The sequence below is a fragment of the Sphaerodactylus townsendi genome, linkage group LG03 (genome assembly GCF_021028975.2).
Source record: "Sphaerodactylus townsendi isolate TG3544 linkage group LG03, MPM_Stown_v2.3, whole genome shotgun sequence".
NCBI classification, from domain to species: domain Eukaryota; kingdom Metazoa; phylum Chordata; class Lepidosauria; order Squamata; family Sphaerodactylidae; genus Sphaerodactylus; species Sphaerodactylus townsendi.
This window is the reverse complement of record NC_059427.1, coordinates 177,743,704-177,767,833: the sequence shown is the minus strand read 5'-3', so window position 1 is coordinate 177,767,833 and position 24,130 is coordinate 177,743,704. Positions and strand designations below refer to the sequence as shown.

Below are 24,130 nucleotides of genomic sequence, written 5' to 3'. Positions count from 1 at the left end.
CTGGCCAGTGACTATCAAACCTAACCAGAAGGAAACCAAACCAAGGCTACAATGAAAAAATTATAAAGTGCAAAAGTGTTTTCAATACTTGTGTGCAAGTGTGTCTTCTGAAGCACAGAAACTGCAAAATAGTTATCAACATATGACTCAAGAATCTCCAACAATGTATAACATTCAAGTATACTGTGCAATTTTCACACCAAGTCCTCTAGGAAAGACTCGCAATGTCCACCATTCAACAACAGTCCATAATATTAAATTCAAAGGCAAACATCACAGTTTTGTGCATGGAACAAAACCACTTCGACAGCGTGCTTGTTCCATCTTGTCTGCTTTGTTTAGGGCACACAATTCTAATCCAGATCATAAACAGGGTGAAATTTTGAAGATATGGACAATATACGCGGACTGGATGAAAGAAGCTGGAGTCAAGGAGGAGATATGGGAGAAGAGATGACAAAGTATGAACTTACTGCTGTTTGTTTGATAACACTATGAAGAAAATACAGGGGGGAGGGGGAAAAGGGGAAAATGTATTGTTTGAAAACGAATGAAGAAGAGTATTAATATAAAATGGAATATTCAAATGATACAATAAATTTTAAAAAAAATTAAAAAAAACACAGCAGACTCTCGTGTTTGTTATAATTCCCATCTAAGCCAGGCTAAGACTGATTGCATGTAGTCGTTTCCGTGCTCAGGAAGAGCAGAGAGGCTCTGAAGGTTTGCGTGGATGGCCCCTAAGTTAACAAGGGTTTTATAAATTAAATTAACATTGCGAAACGTATCATGAAAGTATGAGAAACCTAAATACTAAACAATGACCTCTCAACAACCTGCCCCAGCAAAGGGGCTGGATGGTCTGAAGCTGCCAGACAGTCATCAAGGGCAGCCCCATGGGAGAAAGCTGTATAGTACTCAAGAGATGTAAAGGAGTGAGAGAGTGTGGATTGATGTGAAGTGAAAGTCACCTCAGCAGAAGTTGTTGCCTCAGATTGTTTGATTTATTGCAAATTATTTCTTGAGACCTTTAAGCTAAAGAACATATATAAATACATTTTTCATTTGTGAAATATAACTTGGAACCTTATGTTCTGACGTTCTTATTTCTGTTTTATTCAATTTTAAAGTATTTGCTGCTGTATTATTGTTGTTTAATGGGGTTAATTTATGTTTTGTATGCTGCGGTATTGGATATTGCCGTACCTGTGAACCGCCTCGAGCCCTTCGGGGGTGAAGTGGCCTACAAATACTATAAACAAACAAACAAACAAACAAACAAACAAACAACCCCCCCCACTAGCAATTTCCTCAGGACCACGTAGCCCTTTGAAACCGATTTAGAGCTCAGACACACGACTCTGGGAGGACATAAAAAGGGGTTTGGAATTAAATTCCTGGTGGCAGCGATTTATAGACATGGAAAGAGGGGAGTAAACAAACATCATTTTGCACCCAGCGTATTTAATCACAAAGAAATAAGGAAGTGGTCATCACCATTTGCCTTTGCCATGCCCAGACACGGCGTGAAGCTCTGCTTCGCTGGCACTACTCTCAGCCACAAAGTCGGCCCCATCCAGTCACAAACACACCCTTCCCTGTCAAGCACTAAAACTGCTGCGAGAGACTGTGGGGAAAGACTCTCATCCTTATGCCCAGGAGTAAAGCGACTCCTCACCTCACTGTCATGGGGGGGGAGCTGATGGAGCAGCTGGCGGATGCGGTATCGTTCTCCGGGGCTGTTGACGTACGGGACCTTGTCTTCTGGGAGGCAGCTGAAGAACTGATATACCTGGGAGGGGAGAACACATTATGAGACGGTCAACTCGGTGGCTTACGATGGCTGGGTCTGAAGTCTCGAACGATGCTTCCTGCCTTTTAGCCAGTAAGAGCCAGTGTGGTAGCGGTTAAGAGTATTGCGCTAGGATCCAAGAGACCGGGGTTCAAATCCCTGCTCTGCTATGGAAGCTTGCTGGGTGACCTTAGGCATGCCTAACCTAACCACACAGAGTTGTTGCGAGGATAAAATGGAGTAAGAGTTGGATTTATACCCCACTCCCCACCCCTTTCTCTCCTGTAAGGAGACCCGTAGGGGCTTACAAGCTCCTTTCCCTTCCTCTCCCCAGACAGACACCTGGTGAGGTAGGTGGGGCCGAGAGAGTTCTGAGAGAACCGTGACTGGCCCAAGGTCACCCAACAGGTCCGTGAGTAGGAGCGGGGAAACAAATCCAGTTCACCAGATTAGAGTCCACTTGCTCTTAACCACTACACCACGTTGGAGGTGAGGAGAATACTGTAAGCTCCTTTGGGTCCCTGCTGGGGGTGGGGGGTGGGGAAAGGTGGGGTAGAAATGAGGTAAAGTTAAGAAACAATTAAACAATAATGCCATCCTGTCCATCCTTCAAGGAACGTGGGCGTCAGACTTTATTCCCTTTGCACATTTCATTCTTACAGCAAGCCTGTGAACGAGTTTAGGCAGAGAGAGTCACCCAATCCCACTCCTACCTGGATTCCAGGTCTTGGGCGCTTGCATGAGTCCGGCTCTTGGTCTTCCACTCCCCTCCCACACAAGTTTCCAAGAGTCTCATGAGACATAAAAACAGAACACACTTCCAGCGTCACCTTAAAAGACGAATACCGCACAGGCTTCCCTGGGTCAGAGTTCGTTTCTTCAGATGCATGGAGTGCATATCCCAAGCTGTTATTGGTACTTATGAGCATTGCTCCGATACATCTGATGAAGCGATCTCTGACTCATGGAAGCTTACATGAGGAATACATTTGGTGCCACTGGACTGCTGTTCTGTTTTGATGAAGCAGATGAACACAATCACCTCTCTGGAATTGCTACCATAAAACACTATTGAGCAAACAAGGCAAGACCAATTAACTGGATGCTGGAAGCAAGTTTCAGAGTTTCACAACACTCTTGGTTGGAAGTGTGCTGTTTCTTGCTCCAACTGGCGATACCAGTATCAAGTTTGTAACTCAGCTTTACTGATCCTTTAAAAATAACGGGGTCTTCAGATGTTTGGGGCTATTACTGCTTCTATACTTAGTGATAGTTATAAGATCTCATGATTCCCTTAACAACATGGAAAATACCAAGATCAGGAGATATTGCATTAATCTCCTCTACCCTGGATCTCGTAAGCTAATCAAGGTTGGCTCTGGTACGTATTTGGATGGGAGACCACCAAGTAAACCCAGAGGCATGAGGTGGGAAACCACCACTGAACATCTCTTGCCTCACCACAGGTCACACCATAAGTCACCTGTAACTTGACAGTCCTTTCCACTACCGCTACCCTGGATCTTGAAAACATATTTCCACAAAAATCTTCTTAAGTCTCTAAGGTGCTACTGGATTCAAATCTAGCCATTCTACTGCAGACCAACATGGCTGCCCTCTAAAACTATAATTTAGCTAGCAGTGTCCAATCCAAGGACACCAGAAACCCTGTGTGTGTGTGTGTGTGTGAGTGTGTGTGTGTGAGAGAGAGAGAGAGAGAGAGAGAGAGAGAGACAGAAAGACAGAGACAGAGAGACAGAGACAGACAGAGAGAGACAGACAGAGACTAGTAGTCATGCCTTTAAGTTGCAGCTGACTCATGTTACCCATGAGGGATTTCAAGGCAAGTGACGTTCAGGGATGGTTGACCACTGCCTTCTTCTGCATTAACAACCCTGGTGGTCTCCCATCTAAACACTAACCATGGCCACCTCACTTAGCTTCTGAGATCTGGCAAGATCAGTCTAGTTTGGGGCATCCAGAGACCCGACATACAGGCAGGCTCACCAATTAATGCGTTCCCTTCTACACGCAGTGATGGAGAGATGGGAGGAAGCATAGCCTAAAGCCCGCTTCTAGTTTCGCTATACAAGGAGGAAGTATTATTCAGCCACAATGGACAGGACAACGATTCCTAATGTGGCGTCCTCTGATGTGTCACCTGGCACCCATTTTCTTTGAGTCTTGGAGGTCATTTCCAAATGGTCTTGAATGCCACAGAAAAAAACAAATACACCAAAAGAGCTGAGGGTCAGTCCCTACCCACTAGCTGGCGAGCAGAGTGCTGTGCTCACCCTACACAGGTGTGGCTTAGCTCTGAGATTTGCACTGGCTGTAGACACAGATATGTCTGGGCTGTGCAACCTCTCTCTGTGCCCACACAACCCTTCCTTCTCTTTGGAAACCAAAAGCAAACACAATGAAAAAGGAGTTTAGGGGCCCTTCCGAGCAGGCTTGACCAGCCCCCCACTGGTGGAAGGGAATCTGCTGCTGTCGGAAGATGTTCCCTGCTGATGCTCCGCTGCCTGGCAGAGAGGAAACGGGGGGAAGATATTGGCAGAATCCCGATATGCTGACATCACTTCCCGTTTGCCTGCAAGTGACATCAGTGTGTCAGTGGAGGAAGCCAGGGGCATTCTGGCATTTGGGTAAATAACCATAGAGTTTTACCAATTACTACAGTTGCCAATTCTGGGTGGGGAAAATCTCCGGAGATTGGGGGGGGGGGAATCTGGGGACAGGAACGACCTCAGCAGGCATAATACTACAAAAGTCCACCTGCCAAAGTGGCCATTTTCTCCAGAGGAACTTTTGCTTTACTTTAATTCAACTTTTATTCTGCCCTGCCCCAACCAAATGCTGGGCACAAGGCGGCTCATGACATAAACAATAACGTTGTAATTCCTTCCCTTGTTCTGTACTCCAAGGGAGGTTTCTTAAAATTGACTCGCAAGAGCGGAAATGCCCCCACTGTTCTATAGTGGTGCAATCTATGGAACATATAATGCTTAATTGCCCCAAATACGAAGAAGCTAGGACCAGGCTTTTGACTCTTCTTCCTGCTAAGTTTAAGGAATACTCTGTTGCTGGGAAGGTTGCATTCCTACTAAACAACTCTTCTTCTGTGATTTTAAATTCTGTAGCTAGGTTCCTTTTAGGAACTTTGGAATAATACCTGTGATGGTTTTATGTATGGAACATTTGCCTGGATAATGCTGGTTGTTATATTGGTATTATGCCTAATAAAGGTTTTATGTATATGTAAAAAAAAACACAATAACATAATCATGAAATATACATAAACCAATCTTACAAATCAGCTAAAAATCAGCTAAAATACCTAGCCCAGGGGTAGGGAACCTGCGGTTCTCCAGATGTTCAGGAACTACAATTCCCATCAGCCTCTGTCAGCATGGCCAATTGGCCATGCTGGTAGGGGCTGATGGGAATTGTAGGTCCTGAACATCTGGAGAGCCGCAGGTTCCCTACCCCTGAGCTAGGTATTTTAGCTGATTTTTAGCTGATTACCCCCCCCCCCCCCCACCCCCCCCCCCCCCCACCCCCCCCCCCCCCCACCCCCCCCCCCCCCCACCCCCCCCCCCCCCCACCCCCCCCCCCCCCCACCCCCCCCCCCCCCCACCCCCCCCCCCCCCCACCCCCCCCCCCCCCCACCCCCCCCCCCCCCCACCCCCCCCCCCCCCCACCCCCCCCCCCCCCCACCCCCCCCCCCCCCCACCCCCCCCCCCCCCCACCCCCCCCCCCCCCCACCCCCCCCCCCCCCCACCCCCCCCCCCCCCCACCCCCCCCCCCCCCCACCCCCCCCCCCCCCCACCCCCCCCCCCCCCCACCCCCCCCCCCCCCCACCCCCCCCCCCCCCCACCCCCCCCCCCCCCCACCCCCCCCCCCCCCCACCCCCCCCCCCCCCCACCCCCCCCCCCCCCCACCCCCCCCCCCCCCCACCCCCCCCCCCCCCCACCCCCCCCCCCCCCCACCCCCCCCCCCCCCCACCCCCCCCCCCCCCCACCCCCCCCCCCCCCCACCCCCCCCCCCCCCCACCCCCCCCCCCCCCCACCCCCCCCCCCCCCCACCCCCCCCCCCCCCCACCCCCCCCCCCCCCCACCCCCCCCCCCCCCCACCCCCCCCCCCCCCCACCCCCCCCCCCCCCCACCCCCCCCCCCCCCCACCCCCCCCCCCCCCCACCCCCCCCCCCCCCCACCCCCCCCCCCCCCCACCCCCCCCCCCCCCCACCCCCCCCCCCCCCCACCCCCCCCCCCCCCCACCCCCCCCCCCCCCCACCCCCCCCCCCCCCCACCCCCCCCCCCCCCCACCCCCCCCCCCCCCCACCCCCCCCCCCCCCCACCCCCCCCCCCCCCCACCCCCCCCCCCCCCCACCCCCCCCCCCCCCCACCCCCCCCCCCCCCCACCCCCCCCCCCCCCCACCCCCCCCCCCCCCCACCCCCCCCCCCCCCCACCCCCCCCCCCCCCCACCCCCCCCCCCCCCCACCCCCCCCCCCCCCCACCCCCCCCCCCCCCCACCCCCCCCCCCCCCCACCCCCCCCCCCCCCCACCCCCCCCCCCCCCCACCCCCCCCCCCCCCCACCCCCCCCCCCCCCCACCCCCCCCCCCCCCCACCCCCCCCCCCCCCCACCCCCCCCCCCCCCCACCCCCCCCCCCCCCCACCCCCCCCCCCCCCCACCCCCCCCCCCCCCCACCCCCCCCCCCCCCCACCCCCCCCCCCCCCCACCCCCCCCCCCCCCCACCCCCCCCCCCCCCCACCCCCCCCCCCCCCCACCCCCCCCCCCCCCCACCCCCCCCCCCCCCCACCCCCCCCCCCCCCCACCCCCCCCCCCCCCCACCCCCCCCCCCCCCCACCCCCCCCCCCCCCCACCCCCCCCCCCCCCCACCCCCCCCCCCCCCCACCCCCCCCCCCCCCCACCCCCCCCCCCCCCCACCCCCCCCCCCCCCCACCCCCCCCCCCCCCCACCCCCCCCCCCCCCCACCCCCCCCCCCCCCCACCCCCCCCCCCCCCCACCCCCCCCCCCCCCCACCCCCCCCCCCCCCCACCCCCCCCCCCCCCCACCCCCCCCCCCCCCCACCCCCCCCCCCCCCCACCCCCCCCCCCCCCCACCCCCCCCCCCCCCCACCCCCCCCCCCCCCCACCCCCCCCCCCCCCCACCCCCCCCCCCCCCCACCCCCCCCCCCCCCCACCCCCCCCCCCCCCCACCCCCCCCCCCCCCCACCCCCCCCCCCCCCCACCCCCCCCCCCCCCCACCCCCCCCCCCCCCCACCCCCCCCCCCCCCCACCCCCCCCCCCCCCCACCCCCCCCCCCCCCCACCCCCCCCCCCCCCCACCCCCCCCCCCCCCCACCCCCCCCCCCCCCCACCCCCCCCCCCCCCCACCCCCCCCCCCCCCCACCCCCCCCCCCCCCCACCCCCCCCCCCCCCCACCCCCCCCCCCCCCCACCCCCCCCCCCCCCCACCCCCCCCCCCCCCCACCCCCCCCCCCCCCCACCCCCCCCCCCCCCCACCCCCCCCCCCCCCCACCCCCCCCCCCCCCCACCCCCCCCCCCCCCCACCCCCCCCCCCCCCCACCCCCCCCCCCCCCCACCCCCCCCCCCCCCCACCCCCCCCCCCCCCCACCCCCCCCCCCCCCCACCCCCCCCCCCCCCCACCCCCCCCCCCCCCCACCCCCCCCCCCCCCCACCCCCCCCCCCCCCCACCCCCCCCCCCCCCCACCCCCCCCCCCCCCCACCCCCCCCCCCCCCCACCCCCCCCCCCCCCCACCCCCCCCCCCCCCCACCCCCCCCCCCCCCCACCCCCCCCCCCCCCCACCCCCCCCCCCCCCCACCCCCCCCCCCCCCCACCCCCCCCCCCCCCCACCCCCCCCCCCCCCCACCCCCCCCCCCCCCCACCCCCCCCCCCCCCCACCCCCCCCCCCCCCCACCCCCCCCCCCCCCCACCCCCCCCCCCCCCCACCCCCCCCCCCCCCCACCCCCCCCCCCCCCCACCCCCCCCCCCCCCCACCCCCCCCCCCCCCCACCCCCCCCCCCCCCCACCCCCCCCCCCCCCCACCCCCCCCCCCCCCCACCCCCCCCCCCCCCCACCCCCCCCCCCCCCCACCCCCCCCCCCCCCCACCCCCCCCCCCCCCCACCCCCCCCCCCCCCCACCCCCCCCCCCCCCCACCCCCCCCCCCCCCCACCCCCCCCCCCCCCCACCCCCCCCCCCCCCCACCCCCCCCCCCCCCCACCCCCCCCCCCCCCCACCCCCCCCCCCCCCCACCCCCCCCCCCCCCCACCCCCCCCCCCCCCCACCCCCCCCCCCCCCCACCCCCCCCCCCCCCCACCCCCCCCCCCCCCCACCCCCCCCCCCCCCCACCCCCCCCCCCCCCCACCCCCCCCCCCCCCCACCCCCCCCCCCCCCCACCCCCCCCCCCCCCCACCCCCCCCCCCCCCCACCCCCCCCCCCCCCCACCCCCCCCCCCCCCCACCCCCCCCCCCCCCCACCCCCCCCCCCCCCCACCCCCCCCCCCCCCCACCCCCCCCCCCCCCCACCCCCCCCCCCCCCCACCCCCCCCCCCCCCCACCCCCCCCCCCCCCCACCCCCCCCCCCCCCCACCCCCCCCCCCCCCCACCCCCCCCCCCCCCCACCCCCCCCCCCCCCCACCCCCCCCCCCCCCCACCCCCCCCCCCCCCCACCCCCCCCCCCCCCCACCCCCCCCCCCCCCCACCCCCCCCCCCCCCCACCCCCCCCCCCCCCCACCCCCCCCCCCCCCCACCCCCCCCCCCCCCCACCCCCCCCCCCCCCCACCCCCCCCCCCCCCCACCCCCCCCCCCCCCCACCCCCCCCCCCCCCCACCCCCCCCCCCCCCCACCCCCCCCCCCCCCCACCCCCCCCCCCCCCCACCCCCCCCCCCCCCCACCCCCCCCCCCCCCCACCCCCCCCCCCCCCCACCCCCCCCCCCCCCCACCCCCCCCCCCCCCCACCCCCCCCCCCCCCCACCCCCCCCCCCCCCCACCCCCCCCCCCCCCCACCCCCCCCCCCCCCCACCCCCCCCCCCCCCCACCCCCCCCCCCCCCCACCCCCCCCCCCCCCCACCCCCCCCCCCCCCCACCCCCCCCCCCCCCCACCCCCCCCCCCCCCCACCCCCCCCCCCCCCCACCCCCCCCCCCCCCCACCCCCCCCCCCCCCCACCCCCCCCCCCCCCCACCCCCCCCCCCCCCCACCCCCCCCCCCCCCCACCCCCCCCCCCCCCCACCCCCCCCCCCCCCCACCCCCCCCCCCCCCCACCCCCCCCCCCCCCCACCCCCCCCCCCCCCCACCCCCCCCCCCCCCCACCCCCCCCCCCCCCCACCCCCCCCCCCCCCCACCCCCCCCCCCCCCCACCCCCCCCCCCCCCCACCCCCCCCCCCCCCCACCCCCCCCCCCCCCCACCCCCCCCCCCCCCCACCCCCCCCCCCCCCCACCCCCCCCCCCCCCCACCCCCCCCCCCCCCCACCCCCCCCCCCCCCCACCCCCCCCCCCCCCCACCCCCCCCCCCCCCCACCCCCCCCCCCCCCCACCCCCCCCCCCCCCCACCCCCCCCCCCCCCCACCCCCCCCCCCCCCCACCCCCCCCCCCCCCCACCCCCCCCCCCCCCCACCCCCCCCCCCCCCCACCCCCCCCCCCCCCCACCCCCCCCCCCCCCCACCCCCCCCCCCCCCCACCCCCCCCCCCCCCCACCCCCCCCCCCCCCCACCCCCCCCCCCCCCCACCCCCCCCCCCCCCCACCCCCCCCCCCCCCCACCCCCCCCCCCCCCCACCCCCCCCCCCCCCCACCCCCCCCCCCCCCCACCCCCCCCCCCCCCCACCCCCCCCCCCCCCCACCCCCCCCCCCCCCCACCCCCCCCCCCCCCCACCCCCCCCCCCCCCCACCCCCCCCCCCCCCCACCCCCCCCCCCCCCCACCCCCCCCCCCCCCCACCCCCCCCCCCCCCCACCCCCCCCCCCCCCCACCCCCCCCCCCCCCCACCCCCCCCCCCCCCCACCCCCCCCCCCCCCCACCCCCCCCCCCCCCCACCCCCCCCCCCCCCCACCCCCCCCCCCCCCCACCCCCCCCCCCCCCCACCCCCCCCCCCCCCCACCCCCCCCCCCCCCCACCCCCCCCCCCCCCCACCCCCCCCCCCCCCCACCCCCCCCCCCCCCCACCCCCCCCCCCCCCCACCCCCCCCCCCCCCCACCCCCCCCCCCCCCCACCCCCCCCCCCCCCCACCCCCCCCCCCCCCCACCCCCCCCCCCCCCCACCCCCCCCCCCCCCCACCCCCCCCCCCCCCCACCCCCCCCCCCCCCCACCCCCCCCCCCCCCCACCCCCCCCCCCCCCCACCCCCCCCCCCCCCCACCCCCCCCCCCCCCCACCCCCCCCCCCCCCCACCCCCCCCCCCCCCCACCCCCCCCCCCCCCCACCCCCCCCCCCCCCCACCCCCCCCCCCCCCCACCCCCCCCCCCCCCCACCCCCCCCCCCCCCCACCCCCCCCCCCCCCCACCCCCCCCCCCCCCCACCCCCCCCCCCCCCCACCCCCCCCCCCCCCCACCCCCCCCCCCCCCCACCCCCCCCCCCCCCCACCCCCCCCCCCCCCCACCCCCCCCCCCCCCCACCCCCCCCCCCCCCCACCCCCCCCCCCCCCCACCCCCCCCCCCCCCCACCCCCCCCCCCCCCCACCCCCCCCCCCCCCCACCCCCCCCCCCCCCCACCCCCCCCCCCCCCCACCCCCCCCCCCCCCCACCCCCCCCCCCCCCCACCCCCCCCCCCCCCCACCCCCCCCCCCCCCCACCCCCCCCCCCCCCCACCCCCCCCCCCCCCCACCCCCCCCCCCCCCCACCCCCCCCCCCCCCCACCCCCCCCCCCCCCCACCCCCCCCCCCCCCCACCCCCCCCCCCCCCCACCCCCCCCCCCCCCCACCCCCCCCCCCCCCCACCCCCCCCCCCCCCCACCCCCCCCCCCCCCCACCCCCCCCCCCCCCCACCCCCCCCCCCCCCCACCCCCCCCCCCCCCCACCCCCCCCCCCCCCCACCCCCCCCCCCCCCCACCCCCCCCCCCCCCCACCCCCCCCCCCCCCCACCCCCCCCCCCCCCCACCCCCCCCCCCCCCCACCCCCCCCCCCCCCCACCCCCCCCCCCCCCCACCCCCCCCCCCCCCCACCCCCCCCCCCCCCCACCCCCCCCCCCCCCCACCCCCCCCCCCCCCCACCCCCCCCCCCCCCCACCCCCCCCCCCCCCCACCCCCCCCCCCCCCCACCCCCCCCCCCCCCCACCCCCCCCCCCCCCCACCCCCCCCCCCCCCCACCCCCCCCCCCCCCCACCCCCCCCCCCCCCCACCCCCCCCCCCCCCCACCCCCCCCCCCCCCCACCCCCCCCCCCCCCCACCCCCCCCCCCCCCCACCCCCCCCCCCCCCCACCCCCCCCCCCCCCCACCCCCCCCCCCCCCCACCCCCCCCCCCCCCCACCCCCCCCCCCCCCCACCCCCCCCCCCCCCCACCCCCCCCCCCCCCCACCCCCCCCCCCCCCCACCCCCCCCCCCCCCCACCCCCCCCCCCCCCCACCCCCCCCCCCCCCCACCCCCCCCCCCCCCCACCCCCCCCCCCCCCCACCCCCCCCCCCCCCCACCCCCCCCCCCCCCCACCCCCCCCCCCCCCCACCCCCCCCCCCCCCCACCCCCCCCCCCCCCCACCCCCCCCCCCCCCCACCCCCCCCCCCCCCCACCCCCCCCCCCCCCCACCCCCCCCCCCCCCCACCCCCCCCCCCCCCCACCCCCCCCCCCCCCCACCCCCCCCCCCCCCCACCCCCCCCCCCCCCCACCCCCCCCCCCCCCCACCCCCCCCCCCCCCCACCCCCCCCCCCCCCCACCCCCCCCCCCCCCCACCCCCCCCCCCCCCCACCCCCCCCCCCCCCCACCCCCCCCCCCCCCCACCCCCCCCCCCCCCCACCCCCCCCCCCCCCCACCCCCCCCCCCCCCCACCCCCCCCCCCCCCCACCCCCCCCCCCCCCCACCCCCCCCCCCCCCCACCCCCCCCCCCCCCCACCCCCCCCCCCCCCCACCCCCCCCCCCCCCCACCCCCCCCCCCCCCCACCCCCCCCCCCCCCCACCCCCCCCCCCCCCCACCCCCCCCCCCCCCCACCCCCCCCCCCCCCCACCCCCCCCCCCCCCCACCCCCCCCCCCCCCCACCCCCCCCCCCCCCCACCCCCCCCCCCCCCCACCCCCCCCCCCCCCCACCCCCCCCCCCCCCCACCCCCCCCCCCCCCCACCCCCCCCCCCCCCCACCCCCCCCCCCCCCCACCCCCCCCCCCCCCCACCCCCCCCCCCCCCCACCCCCCCCCCCCCCCACCCCCCCCCCCCCCCACCCCCCCCCCCCCCCACCCCCCCCCCCCCCCACCCCCCCCCCCCCCCACCCCCCCCCCCCCCCACCCCCCCCCCCCCCCACCCCCCCCCCCCCCCACCCCCCCCCCCCCCCACCCCCCCCCCCCCCCACCCCCCCCCCCCCCCACCCCCCCCCCCCCCCACCCCCCCCCCCCCCCACCCCCCCCCCCCCCCACCCCCCCCCCCCCCCACCCCCCCCCCCCCCCACCCCCCCCCCCCCCCACCCCCCCCCCCCCCCACCCCCCCCCCCCCCCACCCCCCCCCCCCCCCACCCCCCCCCCCCCCCACCCCCCCCCCCCCCCACCCCCCCCCCCCCCCACCCCCCCCCCCCCCCACCCCCCCCCCCCCCCACCCCCCCCCCCCCCCACCCCCCCCCCCCCCCACCCCCCCCCCCCCCCACCCCCCCCCCCCCCCACCCCCCCCCCCCCCCACCCCCCCCCCCCCCCACCCCCCCCCCCCCCCACCCCCCCCCCCCCCCACCCCCCCCCCCCCCCACCCCCCCCCCCCCCCACCCCCCCCCCCCCCCACCCCCCCCCCCCCCCACCCCCCCCCCCCCCCACCCCCCCCCCCCCCCACCCCCCCCCCCCCCCACCCCCCCCCCCCCCCACCCCCCCCCCCCCCCACCCCCCCCCCCCCCCACCCCCCCCCCCCCCCACCCCCCCCCCCCCCCACCCCCCCCCCCCCCCACCCCCCCCCCCCCCCACCCCCCCCCCCCCCCACCCCCCCCCCCCCCCACCCCCCCCCCCCCCCACCCCCCCCCCCCCCCACCCCCCCCCCCCCCCACCCCCCCCCCCCCCCACCCCCCCCCCCCCCCACCCCCCCCCCCCCCCACCCCCCCCCCCCCCCACCCCCCCCCCCCCCCACCCCCCCCCCCCCCCACCCCCCCCCCCCCCCACCCCCCCCCCCCCCCACCCCCCCCCCCCCCCACCCCCCCCCCCCCCCACCCCCCCCCCCCCCCACCCCCCCCCCCCCCCACCCCCCCCCCCCCCCACCCCCCCCCCCCCCCACCCCCCCCCCCCCCCACCCCCCCCCCCCCCCACCCCCCCCCCCCCCCACCCCCCCCCCCCCCCACCCCCCCCCCCCCCCACCCCCCCCCCCCCCCACCCCCCCCCCCCCCCACCCCCCCCCCCCCCCACCCCCCCCCCCCCCCACCCCCCCCCCCCCCCACCCCCCCCCCCCCCCACCCCCCCCCCCCCCCACCCCCCCCCCCCCCCACCCCCCCCCCCCCCCACCCCCCCCCCCCCCCACCCCCCCCCCCCCCCACCCCCCCCCCCCCCCACCCCCCCCCCCCCCCACCCCCCCCCCCCCCCACCCCCCCCCCCCCCCACCCCCCCCCCCCCCCACCCCCCCCCCCCCCCACCCCCCCCCCCCCCCACCCCCCCCCCCCCCCACCCCCCCCCCCCCCCACCCCCCCCCCCCCCCACCCCCCCCCCCCCCCACCCCCCCCCCCCCCCACCCCCCCCCCCCCCCACCCCCCCCCCCCCCCACCCCCCCCCCCCCCCACCCCCCCCCCCCCCCACCCCCCCCCCCCCCCACCCCCCCCCCCCCCCACCCCCCCCCCCCCCCACCCCCCCCCCCCCCCACCCCCCCCCCCCCCCACCCCCCCCCCCCCCCACCCCCCCCCCCCCCCACCCCCCCCCCCCCCCACCCCCCCCCCCCCCCACCCCCCCCCCCCCCCACCCCCCCCCCCCCCCACCCCCCCCCCCCCCCACCCCCCCCCCCCCCCACCCCCCCCCCCCCCCACCCCCCCCCCCCCCCACCCCCCCCCCCCCCCACCCCCCCCCCCCCCCACCCCCCCCCCCCCCCACCCCCCCCCCCCCCCACCCCCCCCCCCCCCCACCCCCCCCCCCCCCCACCCCCCCCCCCCCCCACCCCCCCCCCCCCCCACCCCCCCCCCCCCCCACCCCCCCCCCCCCCCACCCCCCCCCCCCCCCACCCCCCCCCCCCCCCACCCCCCCCCCCCCCCACCCCCCCCCCCCCCCACCCCCCCCCCCCCCCACCCCCCCCCCCCCCCACCCCCCCCCCCCCCCACCCCCCCCCCCCCCCACCCCCCCCCCCCCCCACCCCCCCCCCCCCCCACCCCCCCCCCCCCCCACCCCCCCCCCCCCCCACCCCCCCCCCCCCCCACCCCCCCCCCCCCCCACCCCCCCCCCCCCCCACCCCCCCCCCCCCCCACCCCCCCCCCCCCCCACCCCCCCCCCCCCCCACCCCCCCCCCCCCCCACCCCCCCCCCCCCCCACCCCCCCCCCCCCCCACCCCCCCCCCCCCCCACCCCCCCCCCCCCCCACCCCCCCCCCCCCCCACCCCCCCCCCCCCCCACCCCCCCCCCCCCCCACCCCCCCCCCCCCCCACCCCCCCCCCCCCCCACCCCCCCCCCCCCCCACCCCCCCCCCCCCCCACCCCCCCCCCCCCCCACCCCCCCCCCCCCCCACCCCCCCCCCCCCCCACCCCCCCCCCCCCCCACCCCCCCCCCCCCCCACCCCCCCCCCCCCCCACCCCCCCCCCCCCCCACCCCCCCCCCCCCCCACCCCCCCCCCCCCCCACCCCCCCCCCCCCCCACCCCCCCCCCCCCCCACCCCCCCCCCCCCCCACCCCCCCCCCCCCCCACCCCCCCCCCCCCCCACCCCCCCCCCCCCCCACCCCCCCCCCCCCCCACCCCCCCCCCCCCCCACCCCCCCCCCCCCCCACCCCCCCCCCCCCCCACCCCCCCCCCCCCCCACCCCCCCCCCCCCCCACCCCCCCCCCCCCCCACCCCCCCCCCCCCCCACCCCCCCCCCCCCCCACCCCCCCCCCCCCCCACCCCCCCCCCCCCCCACCCCCCCCCCCCCCCACCCCCCCCCCCCCCCACCCCCCCCCCCCCCCACCCCCCCCCCCCCCCACCCCCCCCCCCCCCCACCCCCCCCCCCCCCCACCCCCCCCCCCCCCCACCCCCCCCCCCCCCCACCCCCCCCCCCCCCCACCCCCCCCCCCCCCCACCCCCCCCCCCCCCCACCCCCCCCCCCCCCCACCCCCCCCCCCCCCCACCCCCCCCCCCCCCCACCCCCCCCCCCCCCCACCCCCCCCCCCCCCCACCCCCCCCCCCCCCCACCCCCCCCCCCCCCCACCCCCCCCCCCCCCCACCCCCCCCCCCCCCCACCCCCCCCCCCCCCCACCCCCCCCCCCCCCCACCCCCCCCCCCCCCCACCCCCCCCCCCCCCCACCCCCCCCCCCCCCCACCCCCCCCCCCCCCCACCCCCCCCCCCCCCCACCCCCCCCCCCCCCCACCCCCCCCCCCCCCCACCCCCCCCCCCCCCCACCCCCCCCCCCCCCCACCCCCCCCCCCCCCCACCCCCCCCCCCCCCCACCCCCCCCCCCCCCCACCCCCCCCCCCCCCCACCCCCCCCCCCCCCCACCCCCCCCCCCCCCCACCCCCCCCCCCCCCCACCCCCCCCCCCCCCCACCCCCCCCCCCCCCCACCCCCCCCCCCCCCCACCCCCCCCCCCCCCCACCCCCCCCCCCCCCCACCCCCCCCCCCCCCCACCCCCCCCCCCCCCCACCCCCCCCCCCCCCCACCCCCCCCCCCCCCCACCCCCCCCCCCCCCCACCCCCCCCCCCCCCCACCCCCCCCCCCCCCCACCCCCCCCCCCCCCCACCCCCCCCCCCCCCCACCCCCCCCCCCCCCCACCCCCCCCCCCCCCCACCCCCCCCCCCCCCCACCCCCCCCCCCCCCCACCCCCCCCCCCCCCCACCCCCCCCCCCCCCCACCCCCCCCCCCCCCCACCCCCCCCCCCCCCCACCCCCCCCCCCCCCCACCCCCCCCCCCCCCCACCCCCCCCCCCCCCCACCCCCCCCCCCCCCCACCCCCCCCCCCCCCCACCCCCCCCCCCCCCCACCCCCCCCCCCCCCCACCCCCCCCCCCCCCCACCCCCCCCCCCCCCCACCCCCCCCCCCCCCCACCCCCCCCCCCCCCCACCCCCCCCCCCCCCCACCCCCCCCCCCCCCCACCCCCCCCCCCCCCCACCCCCCCCCCCCCCCACCCCCCCCCCCCCCCACCCCCCCCCCCCCCCACCCCCCCCCCCCCCCACCCCCCCCCCCCCCCACCCCCCCCCCCCCCCACCCCCCCCCCCCCCCACCCCCCCCCCCCCCCACCCCCCCCCCCCCCCACCCCCCCCCCCCCCCACCCCCCCCCCCCCCCACCCCCCCCCCCCCCCACCCCCCCCCCCCCCCACCCCCCCCCCCCCCCACCCCCCCCCCCCCCCACCCCCCCCCCCCCCCACCCCCCCCCCCCCCCACCCCCCCCCCCCCCCACCCCCCCCCCCCCCCACCCCCCCCCCCCCCCACCCCCCCCCCCCCCCACCCCCCCCCCCCCCCACCCCCCCCCCCCCCCACCCCCCCCCCCCCCCACCCCCCCCCCCCCCCACCCCCCCCCCCCCCCACCCCCCCCCCCCCCCACCCCCCCCCCCCCCCACCCCCCCCCCCCCCCACCCCCCCCCCCCCCCACCCCCCCCCCCCCCCACCCCCCCCCCCCCCCACCCCCCCCCCCCCCCACCCCCCCCCCCCCCCACCCCCCCCCCCCCCCACCCCCCCCCCCCCCCACCCCCCCCCCCCCCCACCCCCCCCCCCCCCCACCCCCCCCCCCCCCCACCCCCCCCCCCCCCCACCCCCCCCCCCCCCCACCCCCCCCCCCCCCCACCCCCCCCCCCCCCCACCCCCCCCCCCCCCCACCCCCCCCCCCCCCCACCCCCCCCCCCCCCCACCCCCCCCCCCCCCCACCCCCCCCCCCCCCCACCCCCCCCCCCCCCCACCCCCCCCCCCCCCCACCCCCCCCCCCCCCCACCCCCCCCCCCCCCCACCCCCCCCCCCCCCCACCCCCCCCCCCCCCCACCCCCCCCCCCCCCCACCCCCCCCCCCCCCCACCCCCCCCCCCCCCCACCCCCCCCCCCCCCCACCCCCCCCCCCCCCCACCCCCCCCCCCCCCCACCCCCCCCCCCCCCCACCCCCCCCCCCCCCCACCCCCCCCCCCCCCCACCCCCCCCCCCCCCCACCCCCCCCCCCCCCCACCCCCCCCCCCCCCCACCCCCCCCCCCCCCCACCCCCCCCCCCCCCCACCCCCCCCCCCCCCCACCCCCCCCCCCCCCCACCCCCCCCCCCCCCCACCCCCCCCCCCCCCCACCCCCCCCCCCCCCCACCCCCCCCCCCCCCCACCCCCCCCCCCCCCCACCCCCCCCCCCCCCCACCCCCCCCCCCCCCCACCCCCCCCCCCCCCCACCCCCCCCCCCCCCCACCCCCCCCCCCCCCCACCCCCCCCCCCCCCCACCCCCCCCCCCCCCCACCCCCCCCCCCCCCCACCCCCCCCCCCCCCCACCCCCCCCCCCCCCCACCCCCCCCCCCCCCCACCCCCCCCCCCCCCCACCCCCCCCCCCCCCCACCCCCCCCCCCCCCCACCCCCCCCCCCCCCCACCCCCCCCCCCCCCCACCCCCCCCCCCCCCCACCCCCCCCCCCCCCCACCCCCCCCCCCCCCCACCCCCCCCCCCCCCCACCCCCCCCCCCCCCCACCCCCCCCCCCCCCCACCCCCCCCCCCCCCCACCCCCCCCCCCCCCCACCCCCCCCCCCCCCCACCCCCCCCCCCCCCCACCCCCCCCCCCCCCCACCCCCCCCCCCCCCCACCCCCCCCCCCCCCCACCCCCCCCCCCCCCCACCCCCCCCCCCCCCCACCCCCCCCCCCCCCCACCCCCCCCCCCCCCCACCCCCCCCCCCCCCCACCCCCCCCCCCCCCCACCCCCCCCCCCCCCCACCCCCCCCCCCCCCCACCCCCCCCCCCCCCCACCCCCCCCCCCCCCCACCCCCCCCCCCCCCCACCCCCCCCCCCCCCCACCCCCCCCCCCCCCCACCCCCCCCCCCCCCCACCCCCCCCCCCCCCCACCCCCCCCCCCCCCCACCCCCCCCCCCCCCCACCCCCCCCCCCCCCCACCCCCCCCCCCCCCCACCCCCCCCCCCCCCCACCCCCCCCCCCCCCCACCCCCCCCCCCCCCCACCCCCCCCCCCCCCCACCCCCCCCCCCCCCCACCCCCCCCCCCCCCCACCCCCCCCCCCCCCCACCCCCCCCCCCCCCCACCCCCCCCCCCCCCCACCCCCCCCCCCCCCCACCCCCCCCCCCCCCCACCCCCCCCCCCCCCCACCCCCCCCCCCCCCCACCCCCCCCCCCCCCCACCCCCCCCCCCCCCCACCCCCCCCCCCCCCCACCCCCCCCCCCCCCCACCCCCCCCCCCCCCCACCCCCCCCCCCCCCCACCCCCCCCCCCCCCCACCCCCCCCCCCCCCCACCCCCCCCCCCCCCCACCCCCCCCCCCCCCCACCCCCCCCCCCCCCCACCCCCCCCCCCCCCCACCCCCCCCCCCCCCCACCCCCCCCCCCCCCCACCCCCCCCCCCCCCCACCCCCCCCCCCCCCCACCCCCCCCCCCCCCCACCCCCCCCCCCCCCCACCCCCCCCCCCCCCCACCCCCCCCCCCCCCCACCCCCCCCCCCCCCCACCCCCCCCCCCCCCCACCCCCCCCCCCCCCCACCCCCCCCCCCCCCCACCCCCCCCCCCCCCCACCCCCCCCCCCCCCCACCCCCCCCCCCCCCCACCCCCCCCCCCCCCCACCCCCCCCCCCCCCCACCCCCCCCCCCCCCCACCCCCCCCCCCCCCCACCCCCCCCCCCCCCCACCCCCCCCCCCCCCCACCCCCCCCCCCCCCCACCCCCCCCCCCCCCCACCCCCCCCCCCCCCCACCCCCCCCCCCCCCCACCCCCCCCCCCCCCCACCCCCCCCCCCCCCCACCCCCCCCCCCCCCCACCCCCCCCCCCCCCCACCCCCCCCCCCCCCCACCCCCCCCCCCCCCCACCCCCCCCCCCCCCCACCCCCCCCCCCCCCCACCCCCCCCCCCCCCCACCCCCCCCCCCCCCCACCCCCCCCCCCCCCCACCCCCCCCCCCCCCCACCCCCCCCCCCCCCCACCCCCCCCCCCCCCCACCCCCCCCCCCCCCCACCCCCCCCCCCCCCCACCCCCCCCCCCCCCCACCCCCCCCCCCCCCCACCCCCCCCCCCCCCCACCCCCCCCCCCCCCCACCCCCCCCCCCCCCCACCCCCCCCCCCCCCCACCCCCCCCCCCCCCCACCCCCCCCCCCCCCCACCCCCCCCCCCCCCCACCCCCCCCCCCCCCCACCCCCCCCCCCCCCCACCCCCCCCCCCCCCCACCCCCCCCCCCCCCCACCCCCCCCCCCCCCCACCCCCCCCCCCCCCCACCCCCCCCCCCCCCCACCCCCCCCCCCCCCCACCCCCCCCCCCCCCCACCCCCCCCCCCCCCCACCCCCCCCCCCCCCCACCCCCCCCCCCCCCCACCCCCCCCCCCCCCCACCCCCCCCCCCCCCCACCCCCCCCCCCCCCCACCCCCCCCCCCCCCCACCCCCCCCCCCCCCCACCCCCCCCCCCCCCCACCCCCCCCCCCCCCCACCCCCCCCCCCCCCCACCCCCCCCCCCCCCCACCCCCCCCCCCCCCCACCCCCCCCCCCCCCCACCCCCCCCCCCCCCCACCCCCCCCCCCCCCCACCCCCCCCCCCCCCCACCCCCCCCCCCCCCCACCCCCCCCCCCCCCCACCCCCCCCCCCCCCCACCCCCCCCCCCCCCCACCCCCCCCCCCCCCCACCCCCCCCCCCCCCCACCCCCCCCCCCCCCCACCCCCCCCCCCCCCCACCCCCCCCCCCCCCCACCCCCCCCCCCCCCCACCCCCCCCCCCCCCCACCCCCCCCCCCCCCCACCCCCCCCCCCCCCCACCCCCCCCCCCCCCCACCCCCCCCCCCCCCCACCCCCCCCCCCCCCCACCCCCCCCCCCCCCCACCCCCCCCCCCCCCCACCCCCCCCCCCCCCCACCCCCCCCCCCCCCCACCCCCCCCCCCCCCCACCCCCCCCCCCCCCCACCCCCCCCCCCCCCCACCCCCCCCCCCCCCCACCCCCCCCCCCCCCCACCCCCCCCCCCCCCCACCCCCCCCCCCCCCCACCCCCCCCCCCCCCCACCCCCCCCCCCCCCCACCCCCCCCCCCCCCCACCCCCCCCCCCCCCCACCCCCCCCCCCCCCCACCCCCCCCCCCCCCCACCCCCCCCCCCCCCCACCCCCCCCCCCCCCCACCCCCCCCCCCCCCCACCCCCCCCCCCCCCCACCCCCCCCCCCCCCCACCCCCCCCCCCCCCCACCCCCCCCCCCCCCCACCCCCCCCCCCCCCCACCCCCCCCCCCCCCCACCCCCCCCCCCCCCCACCCCCCCCCCCCCCCACCCCCCCCCCCCCCCACCCCCCCCCCCCCCCACCCCCCCCCCCCCCCACCCCCCCCCCCCCCCACCCCCCCCCCCCCCCACCCCCCCCCCCCCCCACCCCCCCCCCCCCCCACCCCCCCCCCCCCCCACCCCCCCCCCCCCCCACCCCCCCCCCCCCCCACCCCCCCCCCCCCCCACCCCCCCCCCCCCCCACCCCCCCCCCCCCCCACCCCCCCCCCCCCCCACCCCCCCCCCCCCCCACCCCCCCCCCCCCCCACCCCCCCCCCCCCCCACCCCCCCCCCCCCCCACCCCCCCCCCCCCCCACCCCCCCCCCCCCCCACCCCCCCCCCCCCCCACCCCCCCCCCCCCCCACCCCCCCCCCCCCCCACCCCCCCCCCCCCCCACCCCCCCCCCCCCCCACCCCCCCCCCCCCCCACCCCCCCCCCCCCCCACCCCCCCCCCCCCCCACCCCCCCCCCCCCCCACCCCCCCCCCCCCCCACCCCCCCCCCCCCCCACCCCCCCCCCCCCCCACCCCCCCCCCCCCCCACCCCCCCCCCCCCCCACCCCCCCCCCCCCCCACCCCCCCCCCCCCCCACCCCCCCCCCCCCCCACCCCCCCCCCCCCCCACCCCCCCCCCCCCCCACCCCCCCCCCCCCCCACCCCCCCCCCCCCCCACCCCCCCCCCCCCCCACCCCCCCCCCCCCCCACCCCCCCCCCCCCCCACCCCCCCCCCCCCCCACCCCCCCCCCCCCCCACCCCCCCCCCCCCCCACCCCCCCCCCCCCCCACCCCCCCCCCCCCCCACCCCCCCCCCCCCCCACCCCCCCCCCCCCCCACCCCCCCCCCCCCCCACCCCCCCCCCCCCCCACCCCCCCCCCCCCCCACCCCCCCCCCCCCCCACCCCCCCCCCCCCCCACCCCCCCCCCCCCCCACCCCCCCCCCCCCCCACCCCCCCCCCCCCCCACCCCCCCCCCCCCCCACCCCCCCCCCCCCCCACCCCCCCCCCCCCCCACCCCCCCCCCCCCCCACCCCCCCCCCCCCCCACCCCCCCCCCCCCCCACCCCCCCCCCCCCCCACCCCCCCCCCCCCCCACCCCCCCCCCCCCCCACCCCCCCCCCCCCCCACCCCCCCCCCCCCCCACCCCCCCCCCCCCCCACCCCCCCCCCCCCCCACCCCCCCCCCCCCCCACCCCCCCCCCCCCCCACCCCCCCCCCCCCCCACCCCCCCCCCCCCCCACCCCCCCCCCCCCCCACCCCCCCCCCCCCCCACCCCCCCCCCCCCCCACCCCCCCCCCCCCCCACCCCCCCCCCCCCCCACCCCCCCCCCCCCCCACCCCCCCCCCCCCCCACCCCCCCCCCCCCCCACCCCCCCCCCCCCCCACCCCCCCCCCCCCCCACCCCCCCCCCCCCCCACCCCCCCCCCCCCCCACCCCCCCCCCCCCCCACCCCCCCCCCCCCCCACCCCCCCCCCCCCCCACCCCCCCCCCCCCCCACCCCCCCCCCCCCCCACCCCCCCCCCCCCCCACCCCCCCCCCCCCCCACCCCCCCCCCCCCCCACCCCCCCCCCCCCCCACCCCCCCCCCCCCCCACCCCCCCCCCCCCCCACCCCCCCCCCCCCCCACCCCCCCCCCCCCCCACCCCCCCCCCCCCCCACCCCCCCCCCCCCCCACCCCCCCCCCCCCCCACCCCCCCCCCCCCCCACCCCCCCCCCCCCCCACCCCCCCCCCCCCCCACCCCCCCCCCCCCCCACCCCCCCCCCCCCCCACCCCCCCCCCCCCCCACCCCCCCCCCCCCCCACCCCCCCCCCCCCCCACCCCCCCCCCCCCCCACCCCCCCCCCCCCCCACCCCCCCCCCCCCCCACCCCCCCCCCCCCCCACCCCCCCCCCCCCCCACCCCCCCCCCCCCCCACCCCCCCCCCCCCCCACCCCCCCCCCCCCCCACCCCCCCCCCCCCCCACCCCCCCCCCCCCCCACCCCCCCCCCCCCCCACCCCCCCCCCCCCCCACCCCCCCCCCCCCCCACCCCCCCCCCCCCCCACCCCCCCCCCCCCCCACCCCCCCCCCCCCCCACCCCCCCCCCCCCCCACCCCCCCCCCCCCCCACCCCCCCCCCCCCCCACCCCCCCCCCCCCCCACCCCCCCCCCCCCCCACCCCCCCCCCCCCCCACCCCCCCCCCCCCCCACCCCCCCCCCCCCCCACCCCCCCCCCCCCCCACCCCCCCCCCCCCCCACCCCCCCCCCCCCCCACCCCCCCCCCCCCCCACCCCCCCCCCCCCCCACCCCCCCCCCCCCCCACCCCCCCCCCCCCCCACCCCCCCCCCCCCCCACCCCCCCCCCCCCCCACCCCCCCCCCCCCCCACCCCCCCCCCCCCCCACCCCCCCCCCCCCCCACCCCCCCCCCCCCCCACCCCCCCCCCCCCCCACCCCCCCCCCCCCCCACCCCCCCCCCCCCCCACCCCCCCCCCCCCCCACCCCCCCCCCCCCCCACCCCCCCCCCCCCCCACCCCCCCCCCCCCCCACCCCCCCCCCCCCCCACCCCCCCCCCCCCCCACCCCCCCCCCCCCCCACCCCCCCCCCCCCCCACCCCCCCCCCCCCCCACCCCCCCCCCCCCCCACCCCCCCCCCCCCCCACCCCCCCCCCCCCCCACCCCCCCCCCCCCCCACCCCCCCCCCCCCCCACCCCCCCCCCCCCCCACCCCCCCCCCCCCCCACCCCCCCCCCCCCCCACCCCCCCCCCCCCCCACCCCCCCCCCCCCCCACCCCCCCCCCCCCCCACCCCCCCCCCCCCCCACCCCCCCCCCCCCCCACCCCCCCCCCCCCCCACCCCCCCCCCCCCCCACCCCCCCCCCCCCCCACCCCCCCCCCCCCCCACCCCCCCCCCCCCCCACCCCCCCCCCCCCCCACCCCCCCCCCCCCCCACCCCCCCCCCCCCCCACCCCCCCCCCCCCCCACCCCCCCCCCCCCCCACCCCCCCCCCCCCCCACCCCCCCCCCCCCCCACCCCCCCCCCCCCCCACCCCCCCCCCCCCCCACCCCCCCCCCCCCCCACCCCCCCCCCCCCCCACCCCCCCCCCCCCCCACCCCCCCCCCCCCCCACCCCCCCCCCCCCCCACCCCCCCCCCCCCCCACCCCCCCCCCCCCCCACCCCCCCCCCCCCCCACCCCCCCCCCCCCCCACCCCCCCCCCCCCCCACCCCCCCCCCCCCCCACCCCCCCCCCCCCCCACCCCCCCCCCCCCCCACCCCCCCCCCCCCCCACCCCCCCCCCCCCCCACCCCCCCCCCCCCCCACCCCCCCCCCCCCCCACCCCCCCCCCCCCCCACCCCCCCCCCCCCCCACCCCCCCCCCCCCCCACCCCCCCCCCCCCCCACCCCCCCCCCCCCCCACCCCCCCCCCCCCCCACCCCCCCCCCCCCCCACCCCCCCCCCCCCCCACCCCCCCCCCCCCCCACCCCCCCCCCCCCCCACCCCCCCCCCCCCCCACCCCCCCCCCCCCCCACCCCCCCCCCCCCCCACCCCCCCCCCCCCCCACCCCCCCCCCCCCCCACCCCCCCCCCCCCCCACCCCCCCCCCCCCCCACCCCCCCCCCCCCCCACCCCCCCCCCCCCCCACCCCCCCCCCCCCCCACCCCCCCCCCCCCCCACCCCCCCCCCCCCCCACCCCCCCCCCCCCCCACCCCCCCCCCC

The 24,130-nt window shown here is 83.0% G+C and overlaps 1 protein-coding gene across 1 annotated transcript in view; it reads right to left on the bottom strand.

Moving 5' to 3' along the window:
• LOC125428044 (prickle planar cell polarity protein 3-like) overlaps positions 1-24,130 on the bottom strand; it is a 64,937-nt gene that overhangs the window by 26,586 nt on the left and 14,221 nt on the right. The window contains exons 5-6 of the mRNA XM_048487619.1: positions 2,506-2,622; positions 1,679-1,798 (exon numbers count right to left, since the gene is read on the bottom strand). Of these exons, the coding sequence (XP_048343576.1) occupies positions 1,679-1,798; positions 2,506-2,622 (237 nt within the window). The remainder of the gene's footprint in view (positions 1-1,678; positions 1,799-2,505; positions 2,623-24,130) is intronic.